General features: G+C 44.9%; 1 protein-coding gene across 5 annotated transcripts in view; it reads left to right on the top strand.

Moving 5' to 3' along the window:
- Positions 1 to 15,862, top strand: part of ZFHX3 (zinc finger homeobox 3) — a 275,840-nt gene extending 259,978 nt beyond the window's left edge. For all 5 annotated transcript variants that reach the window (XM_055366441.2, XM_055366439.2, XM_055366440.2 and 2 more), the window contains 2 exons: positions 177 to 5,624; positions 9,941 to 15,862. In XM_055366441.2, coding sequence (XP_055222416.2) covers positions 177 to 5,624; positions 9,941 to 11,613 — 7,121 coding nt within the window. In that variant the 3' untranslated portion in view covers positions 11,614 to 15,862. The remainder of the gene's footprint in view (positions 1 to 176; positions 5,625 to 9,940) is intronic.
- The last annotated feature ends 5,376 nt before the right edge of the window (positions 15,863 to 21,238 follow it).

Here is a 21,238-nt window from a genome sequence, read left to right as displayed (position 1 = left end):
AACAAAAGAAAGCAGGAGGCGCTCCGCAGAGATTCTGTCATTCAGGTTGGGCACTTCCCTCATCATCAGATTCTGTGTTCATGAGGCCTGACTAGGTAGACCACTCTGGGTGCCATCCTTGAAACAAAGTCCTCTTTATCTTTGGGTTTGATTTTTTTTTCTTTTCGTTTTAACAGAAACCTCAGAGGATCTGGGAAAGAACATCTTGCCATCCGCAAGCACAGAGCAAAGCGGAGATTTGAAACCATCCCCTGCTGACCCAGGCTCTGTGAGAGAAGACTCAGGCTTCATCTGCTGGAAGAAGGGGTGCAACCAGGTTTTCAAAACTTCTGCTGCCCTTCAGACGCATTTTAATGAAGTGCATGCCAAGAGGCCTCAGCTGCCGGTGTCAGATCGTCATGTGTACAAGTACCGCTGTAATCAGTGTAGCCTGGCCTTCAAGACCATTGAAAAGTTGCAGCTCCATTCTCAGTACCATGTGATCAGAGCTGCCACCATGTGCTGTCTTTGTCAGCGCAGTTTCCGAACTTTCCAGGCTCTGAAGAAGCACCTTGAGACAAGCCACCTGGAGCTGAGTGAGGCTGACATCCAACAGCTTTATGGTGGCCTTCTGGCCAATGGGGACCTCCTGGCAATGGGAGACCCCACTCTGGCTGAGGACCATACCATAATTGTTGAGGAAGACAAGGAGGAAGAGAGTGACTTGGAAGATAAACAGAGCCCAACGGGCAGTGACTCTGGGTCAGTACAAGAAGACTCGGGCTCAGAGCCAAAGAGAGCTCTGCCTTTCAGAAAAGGTCCCAATTTTACTATGGAAAAGTTCCTAGACCCTTCTCGCCCTTACAAGTGTACCGTCTGCAAGGAATCTTTCACTCAAAAGAATATCCTGCTAGTACACTACAATTCTGTCTCCCACCTGCATAAGTTAAAGAGAGCCCTTCAAGAATCAGCAACCGGTCAGCCAGAACCCACCAGCAGCCCGGACAACAAACCTTTTAAGTGTAACACTTGTAATGTGGCCTACAGCCAGAGTTCCACTCTGGAGATCCATATGAGGTCTGTGTTACATCAAACCAAGGCCCGGGCAGCCAAGCTGGAGGCTGCAAGTGGCAGCAGCAATGGGACTGGGAACAGCAGCAGTATTTCCTTGAGCTCCTCCACGCCAAGTCCTGTGAGCACCAGTGGCAGTAACACCTTTACCACCTCCAATCCAAGCAGTGCTGGCATTGCTCCAAGCTCTAACTTACTGAGCCAAGCGCCCACTGAGAGTGTAGGGATGCCACCCCTGGGGAATCCTATCGGTGCCAACATCGCTTCCCCTTCAGAGCCCAAAGAGGCCAATCGGAAGAAACTGGCAGATATGATTGCATCCAGGCAGCAGCAGCAACAGCAACAACAACAACAACAACAACAACAAGCACAAACGCTGGCCCAGGCCCAGGCTCAAGTTCAAGCTCACCTGCAGCAGGAGCTGCAGCAACAGGCTGCCCTGATCCAGTCTCAGCTGTTTAACCCCACCCTCCTTCCTCACTTCCCCATGACAACTGAGACCCTGCTGCAACTACAGCAGCAGCAGCAGCACCTCCTCTTCCCTTTCTACATCCCCAGTGCTGAGTTCCAGCTTAACCCCGAAGTGAGCTTGCCAGTGACCAGTGGGGCACTGACACTGACTGGGACAGGCCCAGGCCTGCTGGAAGATCTGAAGGCTCAGGTTCAGGTCCCACAGCAGAGCCATCAGCAGATCTTGCCGCAGCAGCAGCAGAACCAACTCTCTATAGCCCAGAGTCACTCTGCCCTCCTTCAGCCAAGCCAGCACCCCGAAAAGAAGAACAAATTGGTCATCAAAGAAAAGGAAAAAGAAAGCCAGAGAGAGAGGGACAGCGCCGAGGGAGGAGAGGGCAACACCGGTCCGAAGGAAACACTGCCAGATGCCTTGAAGGCCAAAGAGAAGAAAGAGTTGGCACCAGGGGGTAGTTCTGAGCCTTCCATGCTCCCTCCACGCATTGCTTCAGATGCCAGAGGGAACGCCACCAAGGCCCTGCTGGAGAACTTTGGCTTTGAGTTGGTCATTCAGTATAATGAGAACAAGCAGAAGGTGCAGAAAAAGAACGGGAAGACTGACCAGGGAGAGAACCTGGAAAAGCTCGAGTGTGACTCCTGCGGCAAGTTATTTTCCAACATCTTGATTTTAAAGAGTCATCAAGAGCACGTTCATCAGAATTACTTTCCTTTCAAACAGCTCGAGAGGTTTGCCAAACAGTACAGAGACCACTACGATAAACTGTACCCACTGAGGCCCCAGACCCCAGAGCCACCACCACCTCCCCCTCCACCCCCTCCACCCCCACTTCCGGCAGCGCCGCCTCAGCCGGCGTCCACACCAGCCATCCCCGCATCAGCCCCACCCATCACCTCACCTACAATTGCACCGGCCCAGCCGTCAGTGCCGCTCACCCAGCTCTCCATGCCAATGGAGCTGCCCATCTTCTCGCCGCTGATGATGCAGACGATGCCGCTGCAGACCTTGCCGGCTCAGCTACCCCCACAGCTGGGACCTGTGGAGCCTCTGCCTGCAGACCTGGCCCAACTCTACCAGCATCAGCTCAATCCAACCCTGCTCCAGCAGCAGAACAAGAGGCCTCGCACCAGGATCACAGATGATCAGCTCCGAGTCTTGCGGCAATATTTTGACATTAACAACTCCCCCAGTGAAGAGCAAATCAAAGAGATGGCAGACAAGTCCGGGTTGCCCCAGAAAGTGATCAAGCACTGGTTCAGGAACACTCTCTTCAAAGAGAGGCAGCGTAACAAGGACTCCCCTTACAACTTCAGTAATCCTCCTATCACCAGCCTGGAGGAGCTCAAGATTGACTCCCGGCCCCCTTCGCCGGAACCTCCAAAGCAGGAGTACTGGGGAAGCAAGAGGTCTTCAAGAACAAGGTTTACGGACTACCAGCTGAGGGTCTTACAGGACTTCTTCGATGCCAATGCTTACCCAAAGGATGATGAATTTGAGCAACTCTCTAATTTACTGAACCTTCCAACCCGAGTTATAGTGGTGTGGTTTCAGAATGCCCGACAGAAGGCCAGGAAGAATTATGAGAATCAGGGAGAGGGCAAAGATGGAGAGCGGCGTGAGCTTACAAACGATAGATACATTCGAACAAGCAACTTGAACTACCAGTGCAAAAAATGCAGCCTGGTGTTTCAGCGCATCTTTGATCTCATCAAGCACCAGAAGAAGCTGTGTTATAAGGATGAGGATGAGGAGGGGCAGGACGACAGCCAAAATGAGGATTCCATGGATGCCATGGAAATCCTGACGCCTACCAGCTCATCCTGCAGTACCCCGATGCCCTCACAGGCTTACAACGCCCCAGCACCATCAGCCAATAATACAGCTTCCTCCACTTTCTTGCAGCTTACAGTGGAGGCTGAGGAACTGGCCACCTTCAATTCAAAAACAGAGGCAGGCGATGAGAAACCAAAGCTGGCGGAAGCTCCCAGTGCACAGCCAAACCAAACCCAAGAAAAGCAAGGACAACCAAAGCCAGAGCTGCAGCAGCAAGAGCAGCCCGAGCAGAAGACCAACACTCCCCAGCAGAAGCTCCCCCAGCTGGTGTCCCTGCCTTCGTTGCCACAGCCTCCTCCACAAGCGCCCCCTCCACAGTGCCCCTTACCCCAGTCGAGCCCCAGTCCTTCCCAGCTCTCCCACCTGCCCCTCAAGCCCCTCCACACATCAACTCCTCAACAGCTCGCAAACCTACCTCCTCAGCTAATCCCCTACCAGTGTGACCAGTGTAAGTTGGCATTTCCGTCATTTGAGCACTGGCAGGAGCATCAGCAGCTCCACTTCCTGAGCGCGCAGAACCAGTTCATCCACCCCCAGTTTTTGGACAGGTCCCTGGATATGCCTTTCATGCTCTTTGATCCCAGTAACCCACTCCTGGCCAGCCAGCTGCTCTCTGGGGCCATACCTCAGATTCCGGCAAGCTCAGCCACTTCTCCTTCAACTCCAACCTCCACAATGAACACTCTCAAGAGGAAGCTGGAGGAAAAGGCCAGTGCAAGCCCTGGCGAAAACGACAGTGGGACAGGAGGAGAAGAGCCTCAGAGAGACAAGCGTTTGAGAACAACCATCACACCGGAACAACTAGAAATTCTCTACCAGAAGTATCTACTGGATTCCAATCCGACTCGAAAGATGTTGGATCACATTGCACACGAGGTGGGCTTGAAGAAACGTGTGGTACAAGTCTGGTTTCAGAACACCCGAGCTCGGGAAAGGAAAGGACAGTTCCGGGCTGTAGGCCCAGCGCAGGCCCACAGGAGATGCCCTTTTTGCAGAGCGCTCTTCAAAGCCAAGACTGCTCTCGAGGCTCATATCCGGTCCCGTCACTGGCATGAAGCCAAGAGAGCTGGCTACAACCTAACTCTGTCTGCGATGCTCTTAGACTGTGATGGGGGACTCCAGATGAAAGGAGATATTTTTGATGGAACTAGCTTTTCCCACCTACCCCCAAGCAGTAGTGATGGTCAGGGTGTCCCCCTCTCACCTGTGAGTAAAACCATGGAATTGTCGCCCAGAACTCTTCTAAGCCCTTCCTCCATTAAGGTGGAAGGGATTGAAGACTTTGAAAGCCCCTCCATGTCCTCAGTTAATCTAAACTTTGACCAAACTAAGCTGGACAACGATGACTGTTCCTCTGTCAACACAGCAATCACAGATACCACAACTGGAGACGAGGGCAATGCAGACAACGACAGTGCAACGGGAATAGCAACTGAAACCAAATCCTCTTCTGCACCCAACGAAGGGTTGACCAAAGCAGCCATGATGGCAATGTCTGAGTATGAAGATCGGTTGTCATCTGGTCTGGTCAGCCCGGCCCCGAGCTTTTATAGCAAGGAATATGACAATGAAGGTACAGTGGACTACAGTGAAACCTCAAGCCTTGCAGATCCCTGCTCCCCGAGTCCTGGTGCGAGTGGGTCTGCAGGCAAATCTGGTGACAGCGGGGATCGGCCTGGGCAGAAACGTTTTCGCACTCAAATGACTAATCTGCAGCTGAAGGTCCTCAAGTCATGCTTTAATGACTACAGGACACCCACTATGCTAGAATGTGAGGTCCTGGGCAATGACATTGGACTGCCAAAGAGAGTCGTTCAGGTCTGGTTCCAGAATGCCCGGGCAAAAGAAAAGAAGTCCAAGTTAAGCATGGCCAAGCATTTTGGTATAAACCAAACGAGTTATGAGGGACCCAAAACAGAGTGCACTTTGTGTGGCATCAAGTACAGCGCTCGGCTGTCTGTACGTGACCATATCTTTTCCCAACAGCATATCTCCAAAGTTAAAGACACCATTGGAAGCCAGCTGGACAAGGAGAAAGAATACTTTGACCCAGCCACCGTACGTCAGTTGATGGCTCAACAAGAGTTGGACCGGATTAAAAAGGCCAACGAGGTCCTTGGACTGGCAGCTCAGCAGCAAGGGATGTTTGACAACACCCCTCTTCAGGCCCTTAACCTTCCTACAGCATATCCAGCGCTCCAGGGCATTCCTCCTGTGTTGCTCCCAGGCCTCAACAGCCCCTCCTTGCCAGGCTTTACTCCATCCAACACAGGTGGGTTCTGCTCTAGGCGATTGTTTCAGGGCTAAATAGTTGCCCAGTCATTATTCTGTTATGTGGATACCACCCAAACCCTCTGAGTGCTGGGCAGATGGGAAGCTTACCTTTCTAGTTCTTTAAAAGCAACAAGACTTCAGTTCGTTCCTGTTGAGTCTCCCAAGTACTGGTGTGTCAGGGATGGGACCTCCTGGTCGGAACAGTCTCCTTTGAAACCACTCTTATCCCCTATAATAGGGAAAAACTTGAGGGTCCCGGCATACTAATTTCTGGAATATTTCAAGAAACAAGTTTTTATCATAGACCCTTTCATTCAGTCCTTGTGGAAATGCTGATCCTGTCTAGATATTTGTTGTAAATATAAGACACCTGAGTTAGTCCTAGCTAATTCTGGATTATGCCCTAAGAAAACTGGTCCAAGAGCATTTAAATCAACTCTTTGCCCTCACCTGGGGTCCCTGCCTTCTTGAGAGAGCTACGGTGGCAAAAGAACTGCTATCAGGGCCGGGTGCAGTGGTTCATGCCTGTAATCCCAGCACTTTGGGAGGCCGAGGCGGGCAGATCACAAGGTCAGGAGATCGAGACCAGCCTGGCCAACATGGTGAAACCCCATCTCTACTAAAAATACAAAAATTACCCAAGTGTGGTGGTATGCACCTATAGTCCCAGCTATTCGGGAGGCTGAGGCAGGAGAATCGCTTGAACCCTGGAGGCAGACAGTGGTTTGAGATTGTGCCACTGCACTCCAGCCTGGGTGACACAGCAAGACTCTGTCTCAAAAAAAGAAAAAAAAAAGAACTATCAGAAAGAAGCTCTTATGTGGTAGATCCTTAATGTTGGGGTTCTCTTCTAGCCAGAACAATAGTGGCTGTTTTTAACAAGATGACCGTTCTACTTGAGTGCACTGACCAGGAATCTTGTATTGGGCAACGTGGTTCTGTTAAAATACTGATGCACATTTCAGAGGTCCTCAGTCACCTCTTTTTTTCCCTTTTGCCCATTTCCTTTTCCTTGCTGCTGATCATTGAGAATCATACATACTTGTTGCTCTTATAGTCTCACTTAATAGGGAGTTTTGCAGTTCTTCCTACATACTTCTCTTGTTTCTCCTTCTCTGTCCTCACATCTTCTCTGGATCCAGCCATCTTTGCTAAATTGGACCTTCACCTCCAGGGTCCTGTTAGGCTTAGACATAAGTCTGCAAATTCCCCCCACAATGGCCTGAATTGATTAGTTCCAGTTCACCAAAGGAGAACCCCTCCTAATGCTACCTTGCCTTCAAAATGTGTCCCTGTTCCCAGGGGTTAAAGCAGCTGTGCTGCTTCCCACAGCAGTCTTAGTTTCTGGTTGAATTAGTTCCACATTTTACACTTGGAGTGGTGTTTTACCAAACATAAGGCTACTGCATTCCTGGTCCCCATTTCTTATTCAAAGAGAATATGAAAAGAAAGCATTAAGACATAGAAGTTGTTGCTTATGTGTTGACAAGTCATGTCACAGAAAGCCAGCTAGACATAAGCCAGGAAAACAAACTATGGAAAATAGAGAAGCACTTAATTACCCCTGCAGCCCAGGACCCTGGCAGAGGGGCTTGGGAAGGCTTAACACATCACAGTAATGTGAAAAAAAGTAGAATCAGAATGTATGATTTATTCCGCTTGTTTTACAGATGAGAAATCTGAGGGCCAGAGAGGTCAATACCATTCAACAAGCTAGGGTAGGAGCCAGAGCTCCCATCCAGGCCTCTGGGCTCCCAGTGCTATGTGCTCCTTCCACAACACCCAATATGATGAGCCAGGCAGTCAACAGGTATATGTTTAGTGCTACTCAAGTTCTGACCACTTAGAGTGGACTTGAGATAGAAAGATAAGCTCTTATTTATTCAGGGCAGCAGACATGCCCCAGTTATCATCAGCTGACCGTTTTAACACAGTTCTCAAAAACACTGGATCTGGAATGGGAGGGAAGGAACAAACTTGTGTTTATTAAACAAACATCTATTATATGTCAGGCCCAATGCTAAGCTTTTTCTATCAATATGGTCTTTCATTTAATCCTCATAACCATCTGTTATGGAAAGCTGAGGTTCCAAGAGTTCAACCGAAAGTCCCAGGGTCACACGTCTGATGTGTGTGACCATAATCCCACAGGGTCAGTGTGACTCCAGAGTTGTAGGAGTAAGTCTAGGGGGGATGAAGTACCTTGCCTGATTCTGATCTTACAGATCAGAAAAAGGATGTCACAGAGTTGTGAGTGTGTTGAGCTACTGTGTCTAGCATGGCTAGTGCAAGGCTTGGTAAATAGTAGAGATTCGTAAACGTTTCTTAAAATTTGAACCTCTTATATAGACCATCAGTTGAAGACACACAGTTTAAGGCTTTTTGACCTGAATCTTTCTCCTAGAAGTCTGGAGCCATGGGGATGGGGAAATCTCTAGATATTCCTTCCTTGCCCCACTGAGAGCAGGCCCATTGCCTAGTGGAGACAGAGCCATGTCCCAAGTTTAGAACTCATAATCTATTGTGTCTTGTTTGTGCCAATTTAACCAACAAGTCTTTACTAAGCTTTTCTGAGTAGAGTCACACATATCTTCTCTGGTGTCTTATGTGCACTGAGGACACTGCATGATGAGATGCTGAAGGAACCTTTCTCCTTGGCTATCCAGTATTAACAGATGTTTGTCTGGGATTGGCAATTTGAAGCAGTCTTGTTCTTTTCATCTGAAATCTGAGGGTTTTGATGGTGAACACTACCATGATAGCAAGAAATCAGCAGTCTTCCTCCAGGTCTGGGCTTCAGAGTGCTTTTTCTTGCTTTTTTTCCCTCAGTGTCATGTTATGGAACTCCTTCCCCAGCTTTCCAGCAGGTGAGGTCCAGATGAAGTAAGATTTTGATTTTGCATTTTGATGTCCTCTGAAGAGATGTATATACCATCTAGTTTCTTGGATATGGTGAATATAGAGGTGTTCTGAGAGCTGTTGCCTGTGGGATCCTCCTCTTTGTTTTCTCAGCTTTTCATCGTCCAGCACACACTGCACCCCACCCCCATGCCGTCCTTACCTACTATCTTGCTAGTCTCAATACACCTGAAGCTTGGAGTACCAGCCGTAGCAACACCCTCTTGCATTACCTTGGACCTGGTGACTCAAACCAGGAGATAGCTATGGGTCAGGGAGGGTATTAGGCTCTCGGGTTGGTGAAGGCATTGCAGGGAGTGGTGGTAGATTAGGGGTATGATCAAGGATGGGATTCTAGTCCATGAGGGCCTGGTGACATGGTCACCTTTGCTATCCATAGGCAGTGGTGCTTCAGGTAGGTTGTGATGTCTTGGGAATTGGTGTCAGTATCTTGGGCTATTCCACTTCTGACATGGCTTTTCTCCTTTTCCTGCGGTTGTTTCTCAACCATCTACAGTCCCACTGGCCCTCCTGTGTATCATTCAAACAGGGGCAGGAAAAGAAGATGGTCGTTTCTCCAGCGGATTCCAGAATCCTATTCCTAGGCGGTTATACTGTTGAGTAGACTTGTTGAAGCAGATCAGCTGGGCCAAGGCATGGAAGCAATTTTCCCTGAATGGATTGTTCTTATTTCTTCCCAGGCCCTTCCTCCACACTTTCCTATTCATCTTCTTCTCTCTACCCTCTGAAAGCATCCAGTCAACTGCAGCAACAGCGGTCAGAGAGGAGGAACACATGTAGAGCCTGTTTTGTTTTTGTTCATGTGGCCGTGCTAGCTTTCTTGCTTTTGTTCTCTCTTCTCCTGTTGCCGCTCTCCTCCAGATAACTTCTCTGGGGACCTCATGGCCATACTATTTTTGTGATGAAGGCCTTTGGTGCAAATGGGCCCCAGCTAGAAACAGCTAGCTTTGGGGCCTCTAGACTAATTGCAGTTGGGCAGAGTGAATGGTAGCTGGGAGTACTTGGCAAAGAAAATGTGAACTAGCGGGTGTGGCACATTGGGCAGGAAGGTGTTGGAAGTTGTTTGGCTGGAAGGGGAAGTATGGGAGCTAACCCAGGACTGAATCTTCATTAGAATACAAGGTTGTCCAGCCCTGAGCCTGGTGGGATACTTCTGGAAGTTGTTTGGCTGAAAGGGGAAGTATGGGAGCTGACCCAGGACTGAGTCCTCATTAGAATACAAGGTTGTCCAGCTCTGAGCCTGGTGGGATACTTCTGTTGGAAATGTTCATTTTGAGAGGATCCTTCAAGCCTTGACATCTCAAACTGTGTGCCAGTCACACTGGTAAAACGTCTTGAGCTTCAGCCCTACCCCTGCCCAGACTGACCGGTGATTTCTGTCTCCATTCCTTTCAGCTTTAACGTCTCCTAAGCCGAACTTGATGGGTATGCCCAGCACAACTGTTCCTTCCCCTGGCCTCCCCACTTCTGGATTACCAAATAAACCGTCCTCAGCGTCGCTGAGCTCCCCAACCCCAGCACAAGCCACCATGGCGATGGCCCCTCAGCAACCCCCCCAGCAGCAGCAGCCACAGGTGCAGCAGCCTCCCCCGCCGCCAGCAGCCCAGCCGCCACCCACACCACAGCTCCCACTGCAACAGCAGCAGCAACGCAAGGACAAAGACAGTGAGAAAGTAAAGGAGAAGGAAAAGGCACACAAAGGGAAAGGGGAACCCCTGCCTGTCCCCAAGAAGGAGAAAGGAGAGGCCCCCACGGCAACTGCAGCCACGATCTCAGCCCCGCTGCCCACCATGGAGTATGCGGTAGACCCTGCACAGCTGCAGGCCCTGCAGGCCGCGTTGACTTCGGACCCCACAGCATTGCTCACAAGCCAGTTCCTTCCTTACTTTGTACCAGGCTTTTCTCCTTATTATGCTCCCCAGATCCCTGGCGCCCTGCAGAGCGGGTACCTGCAGCCTATGTATGGCATGGAAGGCCTGTTCCCCTACAGCCCTGCACTGTCGCAGGCCCTGATGGGGCTGTCCCCAGGCTCCCTACTGCAGCAGTACCAGCAATACCAGCAGAGTCTGCAGGAGGCAATTCAGCAGCAGCAGCAGCGGCAACTACAGCAGCAGCAGCAGCAAAAAGTGCAGCAGCAGCAGCCCAAAGCAAGCCAAACCCCAGTCCCCCCGGGGGCTGCTTCCCCAGACAAAGACCCTGCCAAAGAATCCCCCAAACCAGAAGAACAGAAAAACACCCCCCGTGAGGTGTCCCCCCTCCTGCCGAAACTCCCTGAAGAGCCAGAAGCAGAAAGCAAAAGTGCGGACTCCCTCTACGACCCCTTCATTGTTCCAAAGGTGCAGTACAAGTTGGTCTGCCGCAAGTGCCAGGCGGGCTTCGGCGACGAGGAGGCAGCGAGGAGCCACCTGAAGTCCCTCTGCTGCTTCGGCCAGTCTGTGGTGAACCTGCAAGAGATGGTGCTTCACGTCCCCACCGGCGGCGGCGGCGGCGGCGGCGGCGGCAGTGGCGGCGGTGGTGGCGGCGGCGGCGGCGGCGGCTCGTACCACTGCCTGGCGTGCGAGAGCGCGCTCTGTGGGGAGGAAGCTCTGAGTCAACATCTCGAGTCGGCCTTGCACAAACACAGAACAATCACGAGAGCAGCAAGAAACGCCAAAGAGCACCCTAGTTTATTACCTCACTCTGCCTGCTTCCCCGATCCTAGCACCGCATCTACCTCGCAGTCTGCCGCTCACTCAAACGACAGCCCCCCTCCCCCGTCGGCCGCCGCCCCCTCCTCCGCTTCCCCCCACGCCTCCAGGAAGTCTTGGCCGCAAGTGGTCTCCCGGGCTTCGGCAGCGAAGCCCCCTTCTTTTCCTCCTCTCTCCTCATCTTCAACGGTTACCTCAAGTTCATGCAGCACCTCAGGGGTTCAGCCCTCGATGCCAACAGACGACTATTCGGAGGAGTCTGACACGGATCTCAGCCAAAAGTCCGACGGACCGGCGAGCCCGGTGGAGGGTCCCAAAGACCCCAGCTGCCCCAAGGACAGTGGTCTGACCAGTGTAGGAACGGACACCTTCAGATTGTAAGCTTTGAAGATGAACAATACAAACAAATGAATTTAAATACAAAAATTAATAACAAACCAATTTCAAAAATAGACTAACTGCAATTCCAAAGCTTCTAACCAAAAAACAAAAAAAAAAAAAAAAAGGAAAAAAAAGAAAAAGCGTGGGTTGTTTTCCCATATACCTATCTATGCCGGTGATTTTACATTCTTGTCTTTTTCTTTTCTTTTAATATTTAAAAAAAAAAAAAAAAAAAAGCCCTAACCCTGTTACATTGTGTCCTTTTGAAGGTACTATTGGTCTGGGAAACAGAAGTCCGCAGGGCCTCCTAATGTCTTTGGAGCTTAAACCCCTTGTATATTTGCCCCTTTTCAATAAACGCCCCACGCTGATAGCACAGAGGAGCCCGGCATGCACTGTATGGGAAAGCAGTCCACCTTGTTACAGTTTTAAATTTCTTGCTATCTTAGCATTCAGATACCAATGGCTTGCTAAAAGAAAAAAAGAAATGTAATGTCTTTTTATTCTCAGGTCAATCGCTCACACTTTGTTCTGTTTTCAGAATCCATTGTTTTATATATTATTGTTTTTTCAGTTTTTTTTTTGTTTTGTTCCAGAAAAGATTTTTTGTTTTGTTAATTTAAAAATGGGCAGAAAGTATTCAAGAAAAACAGTGTGAACTGCTTTAGCTTTCTGGGGATTTTTAAGGATAGCTTTTCTGCTGAAGCCAATTTCAAGGGGAAAAGTTAAGCACTCCCACTTTCAGAAAAAAAAAAAATAACCCACACACACAAAGAGTGTTGAGGACTTGTAGCTTAAAAAAAATAAGTTTTAAAAACTGACTTTCTGTATTTATGATAGATATGACCATTTTTGGTGTTGAGTAGATTGTTGCATTGGAAATGAACTGAAGCAGTATGGTAGATTTAAAAGGAAAAAAAAAAAACCTTTTGTGTACATTTAGCTTTTTGTATGGTCCAGCTGACAGCTCCTCATTTGATGTTGTCTTGTTCATTCCTAGCAGATAGATTGCAATCCGTTGATTCGCCTAAGCTTTTCTCCCCCTTTGTCCCTTAATTCCACTTTCTTTCTCCTTCTCCCACCTCCCGTCCTATAATCTCCCACTTAAGGTAGCTGCCTTCATTTCTTAGAGGGAGCTGCAGAATTATTTTATAAAACTAAAGAAAGAATTTCAAGGGATTCTAGGGGTCATTAGGATCCTCACAGATTATTTTTGGTTGGGGAGTTGAAACTTTTTAAAGGCATATAATTCTAGTTACCTGTGTCTGTTAGCTTTGTGCATTTATTTTTTATTTATCCTTCTTTTGGCTTTTCTTTGTACCCCTTCTTTTCCTCCTTGTTTGGTAGGAGCTTCAAATATTCTTTTTTTTCTATGCTAAAGGATTTGTTTCCATTTGTGTAATTGGCTGTGTACTTTTCTTTTCTAAAAAAAGTTTTTGGTTAGGGATTTGGTTTTTGGTTTTGTGTTTGTTTTTTTCTTTCCTCTCTCAGAAAAAAAAATTTCATGCTTTAAATAAAATCCAAAGACACACCCTTTCACTGCTGATGCAGAAAAAAGGGAAAGGGTTCTTGTTACTTGAGAATTTGTTTCTGATTTAAACAAACAAACAAGACTTAGTTTAATAAAAGAAAGAGAAAAACAAAAGATTCCCAGGTTGTTACGTGCTTCTTCTGCAAGCAGAGAGGCAAATGTTAATGACAATTCCATATACCAAAAGACACATTTTTTACTTCAAAGTTTTGTCCTTGTGTTAGGCAGTCTGAGCAGCGAGTGATCCAGAGCGCAGCCAACAAAGCAGCAGATAGCAATGTACAGAAAGCAAAAAAGGAACTGTATGTGAGGCACTTGTTTCTGTTAATATCCATATTCCTGTAACACACACCCTTTCTCATGTAAAAAAAAAAAAATAAATGGTCTGAACTTTGAAAACTTTGTGCTGCTAAAACATAGATTTTGGAGACAAATAAATAGATGCTTTGCTGTTTCACTTTCATAGCTAAACATCAATAGAAACCATCTATCTCCCCTTGCCCCCAAAGTGTGAAATCTTTCTTCCCTTCGTTTTCTTCCTTATGTTTCAAAAGGGAACTTTGAAGACTGTGAATGCAGGTTCCATTGGTCACCTTTCGGGCTTCTTTCCCCAGTGCTGAAGCCACTCATCGACTTTGCAAAAGACTGGAGCATTCCAAGATCTGAAAATGGATTTTTTTTCTTTTTTTCTTTTTTAGCCGGGACTATTTTATTTTTATGAATTTGTTTTTAGTTTAATGAAATAGTAGATCCTGAAATGTTGTACATATTTCTAACTAGGCTGATGCACAGTGCAAATTCCTTTTTTAATTGTTTTTTTTTAAGTAGAAATAAATAATACTAAAGAAAGAATACCATCTAACTATTCATACCAGTATCCAGTTGTAGCATACGGTGTCAAAAGCAAGTACGCAAAACATTTACTGTTTTAACAAGCTATTTCCTTTTAACAAGAAATCTTGTATTTCTTCCTGTGTTTGAGATGAACATTTTTAAATTTTAAAGTTGTACAGTTTTTTGTTTTCCATTATTTTATCTTGTTTGTAACTCTATGAAATATATATATATATTTTTTGCCATTTAACTGTTGTATGTTACTCTGTGTCTGTACCATATAGAAAAAAAATTGTTTTTGTTTTTGGTTCTCTATGTGATATCAGTTAACAATTTAACACTAGCTTTACCTGTCAAATTCTGCTAGGTCTTCTCTGAAAATGTTGTTTTTAAAAATGATGATATTGCTTGGTAATAGTGCAATTTCTATCCTTTTCCCTCCCTCCTCAACTTTAAGTTCTTTTCTTTATAATTTTGCTGCCCCCTCCCTGATGGTTTGGGTTTTTGTTTTTTCATGGAGCTACTATGCCATCCTCCCTCTGTGAGGCAGAGTGACTGTGTTTTGTTATGCCATGCCTTGAGCTGTGGGTGTTTGGCGACAATAAGGTGGTTGAATAGATTGGCTGAGCACGCTTCCACCCACCTAGTGTTCTCAGAGGGGTTATGTGATTGTTTCAACCTGGAGTGGGTTGCACCCTTAATGCTTTCCTCTACAACTAAACCGCCCACATATATGTTCATTGAAAAAAGTAAGAATAATTCTCAGCACTAACCCAGAAGTAGCAAAGCAGTCAGTGATGGTGAACATTAGAGGTCAAACATGAGTTAGATGTTTGTGGGCTGACAGCCACCGTGGCTATGACCAGTACTATTTACAAAGCATGAATTCACTACAATGCTCAACTGTTCGTTTAGCTTTATCTCACTTGGGGAATTTATTCCTGTCTGCTGCATTGTAGGTAGCTGGGTAGGATATATTTCCACTTGCTTTTTAAATTAGTTCTTCACCTCCATTGACACTCGTTTTTTGGTTTTCTCCCTATAGTGTGGGTTGGTGCTAGACACCAGTCTGACCCACGGAATGGGAGTTATTTCATCCATCTTTCCTCCATCCTTCCAAAAACCACATATCTACACAAGGAAAAATTTAATACATCTAGGAATTTTTTTTTTTAATTACAAGCTATTTAAAGAGATGAATGTGGCCAAAGTTTTACACAATTGAAAATAAAGTAAAACAGATGGCATGTGTTTAAACCTGAGTTTATCAGGCATGGCAGGAAGTTGCAGGAGAGAGAGGCAGTGACCCAAGCCAGTGCACTTGATGTTCATGGACATATATTTTTTTTAAATAATAAATTAAAACATTTTAAATAGAAGCATAAATTGAGTTGTTTGTTGGCGCTGAGATACTGCCCACTGTGAAACAAAGCTTTGACTAGTTTTTTGTTTGTTTGTTTACTTTCTTCAGGGGGGAGGGGGGCAAGTTTGGGTAGGAAAGAAAGCATAAATGAACGTGACCCTGAGGTGAAGAGGTATATGAACAGCCTTTGCAATGTACAAAAAGAAAAAAAAACAAAAAACAAAAAAAAAAAAAATAGAGCAAGTGAAACCAAAAATGATGTTCTTGGTGTTTTTCTATAATGTAGTCTTGTTAGCTTTTTTGTTACTGTAACAATGCTGATCTCGAACTGTACCAAAATACATGGAGACTAACAAACAGAACCACATGGAACTTTCAAACTGAAAAACAAATTTGTCACAAAAACTTTGTTGTCATAGTTAAGTTGATTGTAGATGGTAATTGAATATACTCCTTTGAAAATATTTCATCAAGTATGTTTCCTGCTCATTGTGATACATTAAAAAAAAATATGAGCAAAAGCTCCTGTCTCTGTTACCAGATTTGTGCACATGCATGTGTGTGTGCAGGAGAGAGAGGCTGATGGCTGGCAAAGTATAAATGTGAATACCTTGAGGTTGTGTGTGCAGGGAATACTTATCCCAGGGTACAAAAGGATGTACATGAGCCCTTTAGTGTTTCTAAAGACGCTTGTATTTCCCATCTCCTGGGGCTCATGAATGTCAGAAGTTTGGGCCATGATGCTGTCTGCGTTACTTCACTGGGAGGGGTGAGCCTGATATCTTGGACGATATTTGGCCCTAGAGTGCCCTAATAGCAACTAGATTTTTAATTCAAATATTTATATGAAAGTTTTCGATGCTTGACACAATTGCAGGCAAAAAAGTTTTACTGATTGATTGATAGCCATGAGAAAGGTAGGTTCAACTTTTTTGAAATGGGAATTGGATCTAGTGTTTATGACAGAAAGATATGAATGGTAAGTTGAACTAAGTGGATAACTGACTACATTTACCTGTCCTAGCAGAAGACTTTTCTAAACCTCTGTTAGAGCAGAATTTGAGAGGCCCAGTCTGCACAACAGCAGCATCAGTAATGTCTGCATACAAGAGATGATTCAGTCCTCTTACAAAAACCCTCCCCTACCACAGCAAATGCTTGAACTTCATTAATAAGGAATGCCTCCAAGATCAGGCCTGAAGACCTTCCATTCATCTCTAATTTATAGCCACAGCTAATAAATACTTTACTTTACTTTTAAAACTTTAGCGGGTGGGCCTAGATGACATTGCAGACTGGCTATGTCCTTGCAAGGTCTACAGCACCTGCCCTCCGTCAAAAGGAGTATTTTCTTCCCCAGGAGTTGAGCTACAAAATCCTCTTCTATTGGCTCAGCCAGCCATTTTTCTTAGTTTCTGCAGCAGGCATGCAAAAAGTAGTGACCCTATTAACTCAAATTTTAAAAGAATTCTACAACTGACACTGGCATTACTAGTGCTCAGGGAGGAAAGGTGGTTCCCTGGCCAGCGCTGGAACCTCTATGCCAAACAGGTATTGTCACTGTCCCTAATGAAATCCAGTCTTTCCCCAAGCGTTGTACCTTTCTTTTCGGTGTTCCTGCAGAAGTGGACGGCTTCAATCTCGGTATGTTTTCTTGACACCCAGTTAGCGTTGCTGATCTCTCTTCCCACCCTGTGAAAAGGTACAGTGGGATAAAACTTGTTGAGACCCAGAGCCACGTCTGCCGTTCTAAACTATAATTATTTTAGGATCTGGCAGGATTGCATTGAAACATTTTAAATGGAACTAGTTTTGCAGAGAGGTTTTGCTGCTTCAGCTATTTGGAGGAAGGTGACTACAATTCAAATTCTCCTACAGATAAATTTCTAACAAGAAAATAAGACAAAACTTTATTGATGGTTGAACCCTTTGTATCAGAGAATCTCTGAACACCTAAGTTACATTAAGGAAGGGCTGGGTAAAAGACTGAAGCTCTTTCTGTTACTGGAAAATCTGTTTTTCTTAAGGGGGAAGAAGTCTTCCAGTCTGGCTTCAGTATCATCCTCATATGGATGAATTAATGGCTTTCTCTCCCTTGGAAAATGAAATGGCACTATCTGAAAATGGCAGATATGTGTTAGGTAGCTGTTTCTAATTCTGCTTTAAAGAAACGTCTGTAGCACCTAACCCCTCCCTGTTACAGACTAATGACCTTCCAAACCTTACTTTTAACAAGTTTAGACTTTAAGTTACAAGAGCACATGCAGTTTAAGAGTCAAGTTGAAGGATGAGAATTTTGCACCTGCTGCTCTGCTCGGCAGCCTTACAGAGTGTGCAGCAGGACAGATGTGCTCACTCAGCCTCTGTACATTACTGCTGGGGATGAAACAGCCAAGGTTCTGGAAAAACTTGCAAAGAATTAAGTGCTCTCAGAACCATTGAGGAAGAGGCAGTTTTCCATCCCTTACTTCATGATGAAGGTAGGTATTTTCCTTCCCTCCTTCTTGTTTCATTCTTTTCTTAAACTAGAGGCATTTGTTTTTAGGATGTCCTAGTCACTAAGCTTGGGTTCCTCTGAATCTGTCTTCTTGAGTTTTTAAATTACAAGCAACATAAATAAATTTGCTTTTGATCCTTTATGTATGTTCACTTCTTATTCTATGTAGAAGAGATGAACAAAGAGGCTATTTAATTAAACTTTTCAATCCCTTATTAACATGGGAATGAAAAATCTCGGATAAACTGTTTTAATTTTGGGCCAAGATCCCTTGGCCTGAGAAGCAAGTGCTGAGCAGTAACTAATAGTAACAATGGAGAAAGGCAGCGGTGGCTATTCTCTACCTCTGCAATGTTCACAGCTTTTTTTTTTAACATCATTCTTCCTTGCCTTCCTACTTAATACACTACTCTCCTACGCCCCCTCATACATTGCTGCTCTTTTAATTCCTGTGTATGCCTTATATTTACATAACACTTGTAAAAATATTTTGTAAAATTACATACTTCTTGTTTGTTCCTCAAATGATCTGTAAGGTAGACAAGGTGGGTGACATTTATCCCCAGTATTCAGGATAGTGAGGTAATGAAGGGAGAAGGCACTAACCAGGTGTTTAACCTTCATCCAGTGCTCTTCCCCCATCACACTATTTCTTGAGAGACTACAGAAGAGTGAGAGTGGGGGCTCCAGAGTCAGACTGATTGATAGGGTTCAAATTCTGGCTCCATCATGGTGACCTTGATTTAGCTATTTATTCCCACTGTGAAATGAGGGTAACGGTACCTGCTTCATAGGGTTGTGAATTTTAGATAAATTAATATACGTAAAATGCTTAGGACACCACCTGGTACATACTAAGTGCTAAAAATCGGCTGTTACTATCAGTCATTATGACCTCTCCACGTCTCCTTTCTGTAGGCCCCTTGGAACTGCTGCTTTCTAACCCTGGCTTTCCTTCACAGAGGTTTGGGAACTGCAGCTGTAAAGTTAAGTGCCATCAAGCCTCTGTCATTTATTTCTGACATTTTCCTGTCTATACATATCTCAGAGGGTGCAGAGATCCTTTAGGAGGTTTCTGCTCACGAGTTGTACAGGAGTATGGTATAGGAGTTTGGGTTATAGTATTTCAATGCCCACCAGTAGTAATTAATTTGGACATGAGGAAAAGATGGCTTGTACTTTGCTTTTGTTTCCAAGACAATATGTATGTCTGCTTCACCATGCCTTGAAAGATGAGCCCCTTAGATGTACGAGGTTACAGAATAGGGAAAACAGAATATGCTGTGACAGTTTGCCCACTACCTGATTTGAGGTAGTTCAGATGTGCAAGTTGAGAAGTGTAGCATCTGAAATGAGACTCCGCATGAATCAATTGCAGGTGAAACAAAATTGAAAGGGGAACACATGCAAAAGAATGCAGCAAGAGGATCTCTTCACCCCTGGACCCAGGAAGAGGTTTTTAAAATACTATTATTGGAGTAAGCTGCAAAATAAATATTTAAAAGACGCATGGAAAAAAAAATGGGTAAAAACTAAATCAGCAGAGAGAAAAGACTCAATTAGAGTGTTTCTATGATAGCCTCTGCACGTAAGAACTCATCAAGCTTTAGGATACAGGCTTTAGGAGGCCCTATCTGTGAACTTTGTCTATTTTTAATCAGAACAAGGATGGCCTTAGAAAGAAAGTTGCCAATATTGATATCAGAGGGCTAGTAAAGACCTCTTTACTAGAGAATGACTGGTGGGTGATTTTTCTTTTTCTCTGAGGATAACAACCCATAAATGTAGCTTTGTCATACTGCCTGTAGATAGGACATCGTCATACAGTGTCTTTGTTACATGGTTGTAAGTTTGACACTTTGAATAGTTAGCAAAGTGTGATTTGTATTCAGCTTAATTTATTTTTTTTCTTTGAGTACTTTAAAGGTAGTGCTCCACTGGTGCCTCATTTGCATGGTTTCCAGTAACAAATCTGCTATCATCCTTATTTTTTATGTATTTTTTTCTCTAGTTGCTTTTAATTTTCTCTTTATCACTAGTTTTATCACATCACAATTTCATTATGATGTGCTTTGGTGTAGTTTCATTCATGTTTCTTGTGCTTATGGTTTGTTGAGTTCTTGGGATCTGTGGGGAATTACTTTTCATCAAAATTGGAAGATTTTTAGCCATTATTTTTCAAACACATTTTGTCTGTCCCTTCTCCCTTCACTTCCCCTGCCACCACCCCCACCCCGCCCCCAAAGGGATGCCAATTATATAGGTATTAGGCCACTTGAAGTTAACCCATTACTTACTGATGCTCTAAGTTTTTCATTTGTTTGTTTGGTTTCTTGTTTGTTTGCTTACTCTTCTCTCTGTGTGTTTCCTTCTGGATAGTTTCCAATGCTATGCCCTCAAGTCCACTAATATTTTCTTCTAATCTGCCATTAATCCCATCCAGTGTATTTTTTCATCTCAGATATTAAAGTTTTTATCTTTAGAAGTTTAAGTTGGGTCTTTCAAAATACCTTTCATGCATCTCCTTAAATTTTGAACATATGAAAAACAGTTAAAATAATTGTTTACCATAATCCTCTGCTAATTCTAACATCTACGTAAATTCTGAATCAGTTTCAGTTGATTGTTCTCATTAAGGCTATTGTCTTTTTGCCTGTTTGTATGCCTGCCAATCTTTGATTGGCTACTAGACATTGTAAATTTTACCTTGTTGGGTCCTGGATATTTTTGTATTCCTATAAATTTCCTTAAGCTTTGTTCTTGGATGCACTTAAGTTATTTGGAAATATTGTGATCCCTTTGGGTCTTGTTTTTGTTTCGAGCAGAACCAGAGCACTATTTACTCTAGAGCTAATTATTCGCCACTACTGCAGAATGATCGTGCTGATGCTCTACTCAAATGTCCCGTGAACTGTTCCCCATCTTGTGTGAGCATCAAATATTGTTCCCTTTTATGCTTTCCGTTCTTTCCAGGGCCAAAAGTAATTGGTACTTTTCTGAATACTTATGAGGGACCCCATGAAGATCTCCAGGTTTTCATCTTTCCTGTGGCACTTTGTCCTAACAATTCTAGCTGCTTTGGTCTCCCTAGACTCAGCTTTATCTCTTCAACTCAGGGAGTCTGCTGGGCTTCACTCAGGTTCCTCATCCTGTGCTGTGGCCTGGAAACTTTCAAGGCAATAAGGTGGGATAATCATAGGGCTCACCTTGTTTGTTTCTCATCTCTCTGGGATCACTGTCCTTCACTGTGTGATGTCTAGTACCTTGAAAACCATTCTTTCATATATTTTGTTCTGTATTTTTTTGTTGTTTCAGCTGGGAGGGTACATCTGGTCTCTATTATTCCATCTCTGCTAGAAGCTGAAATCAAATTTATTTTTTAGATATATGTGGTAAGAGT

Source organism: Gorilla gorilla, chromosome 18 (assembly GCF_029281585.2).
Source record: "Gorilla gorilla gorilla isolate KB3781 chromosome 18, NHGRI_mGorGor1-v2.1_pri, whole genome shotgun sequence".
Classification (NCBI taxonomy): domain Eukaryota; kingdom Metazoa; phylum Chordata; class Mammalia; order Primates; family Hominidae; genus Gorilla; species Gorilla gorilla.
This window is presented reverse-complemented; position numbering and strand designations above follow the sequence as displayed.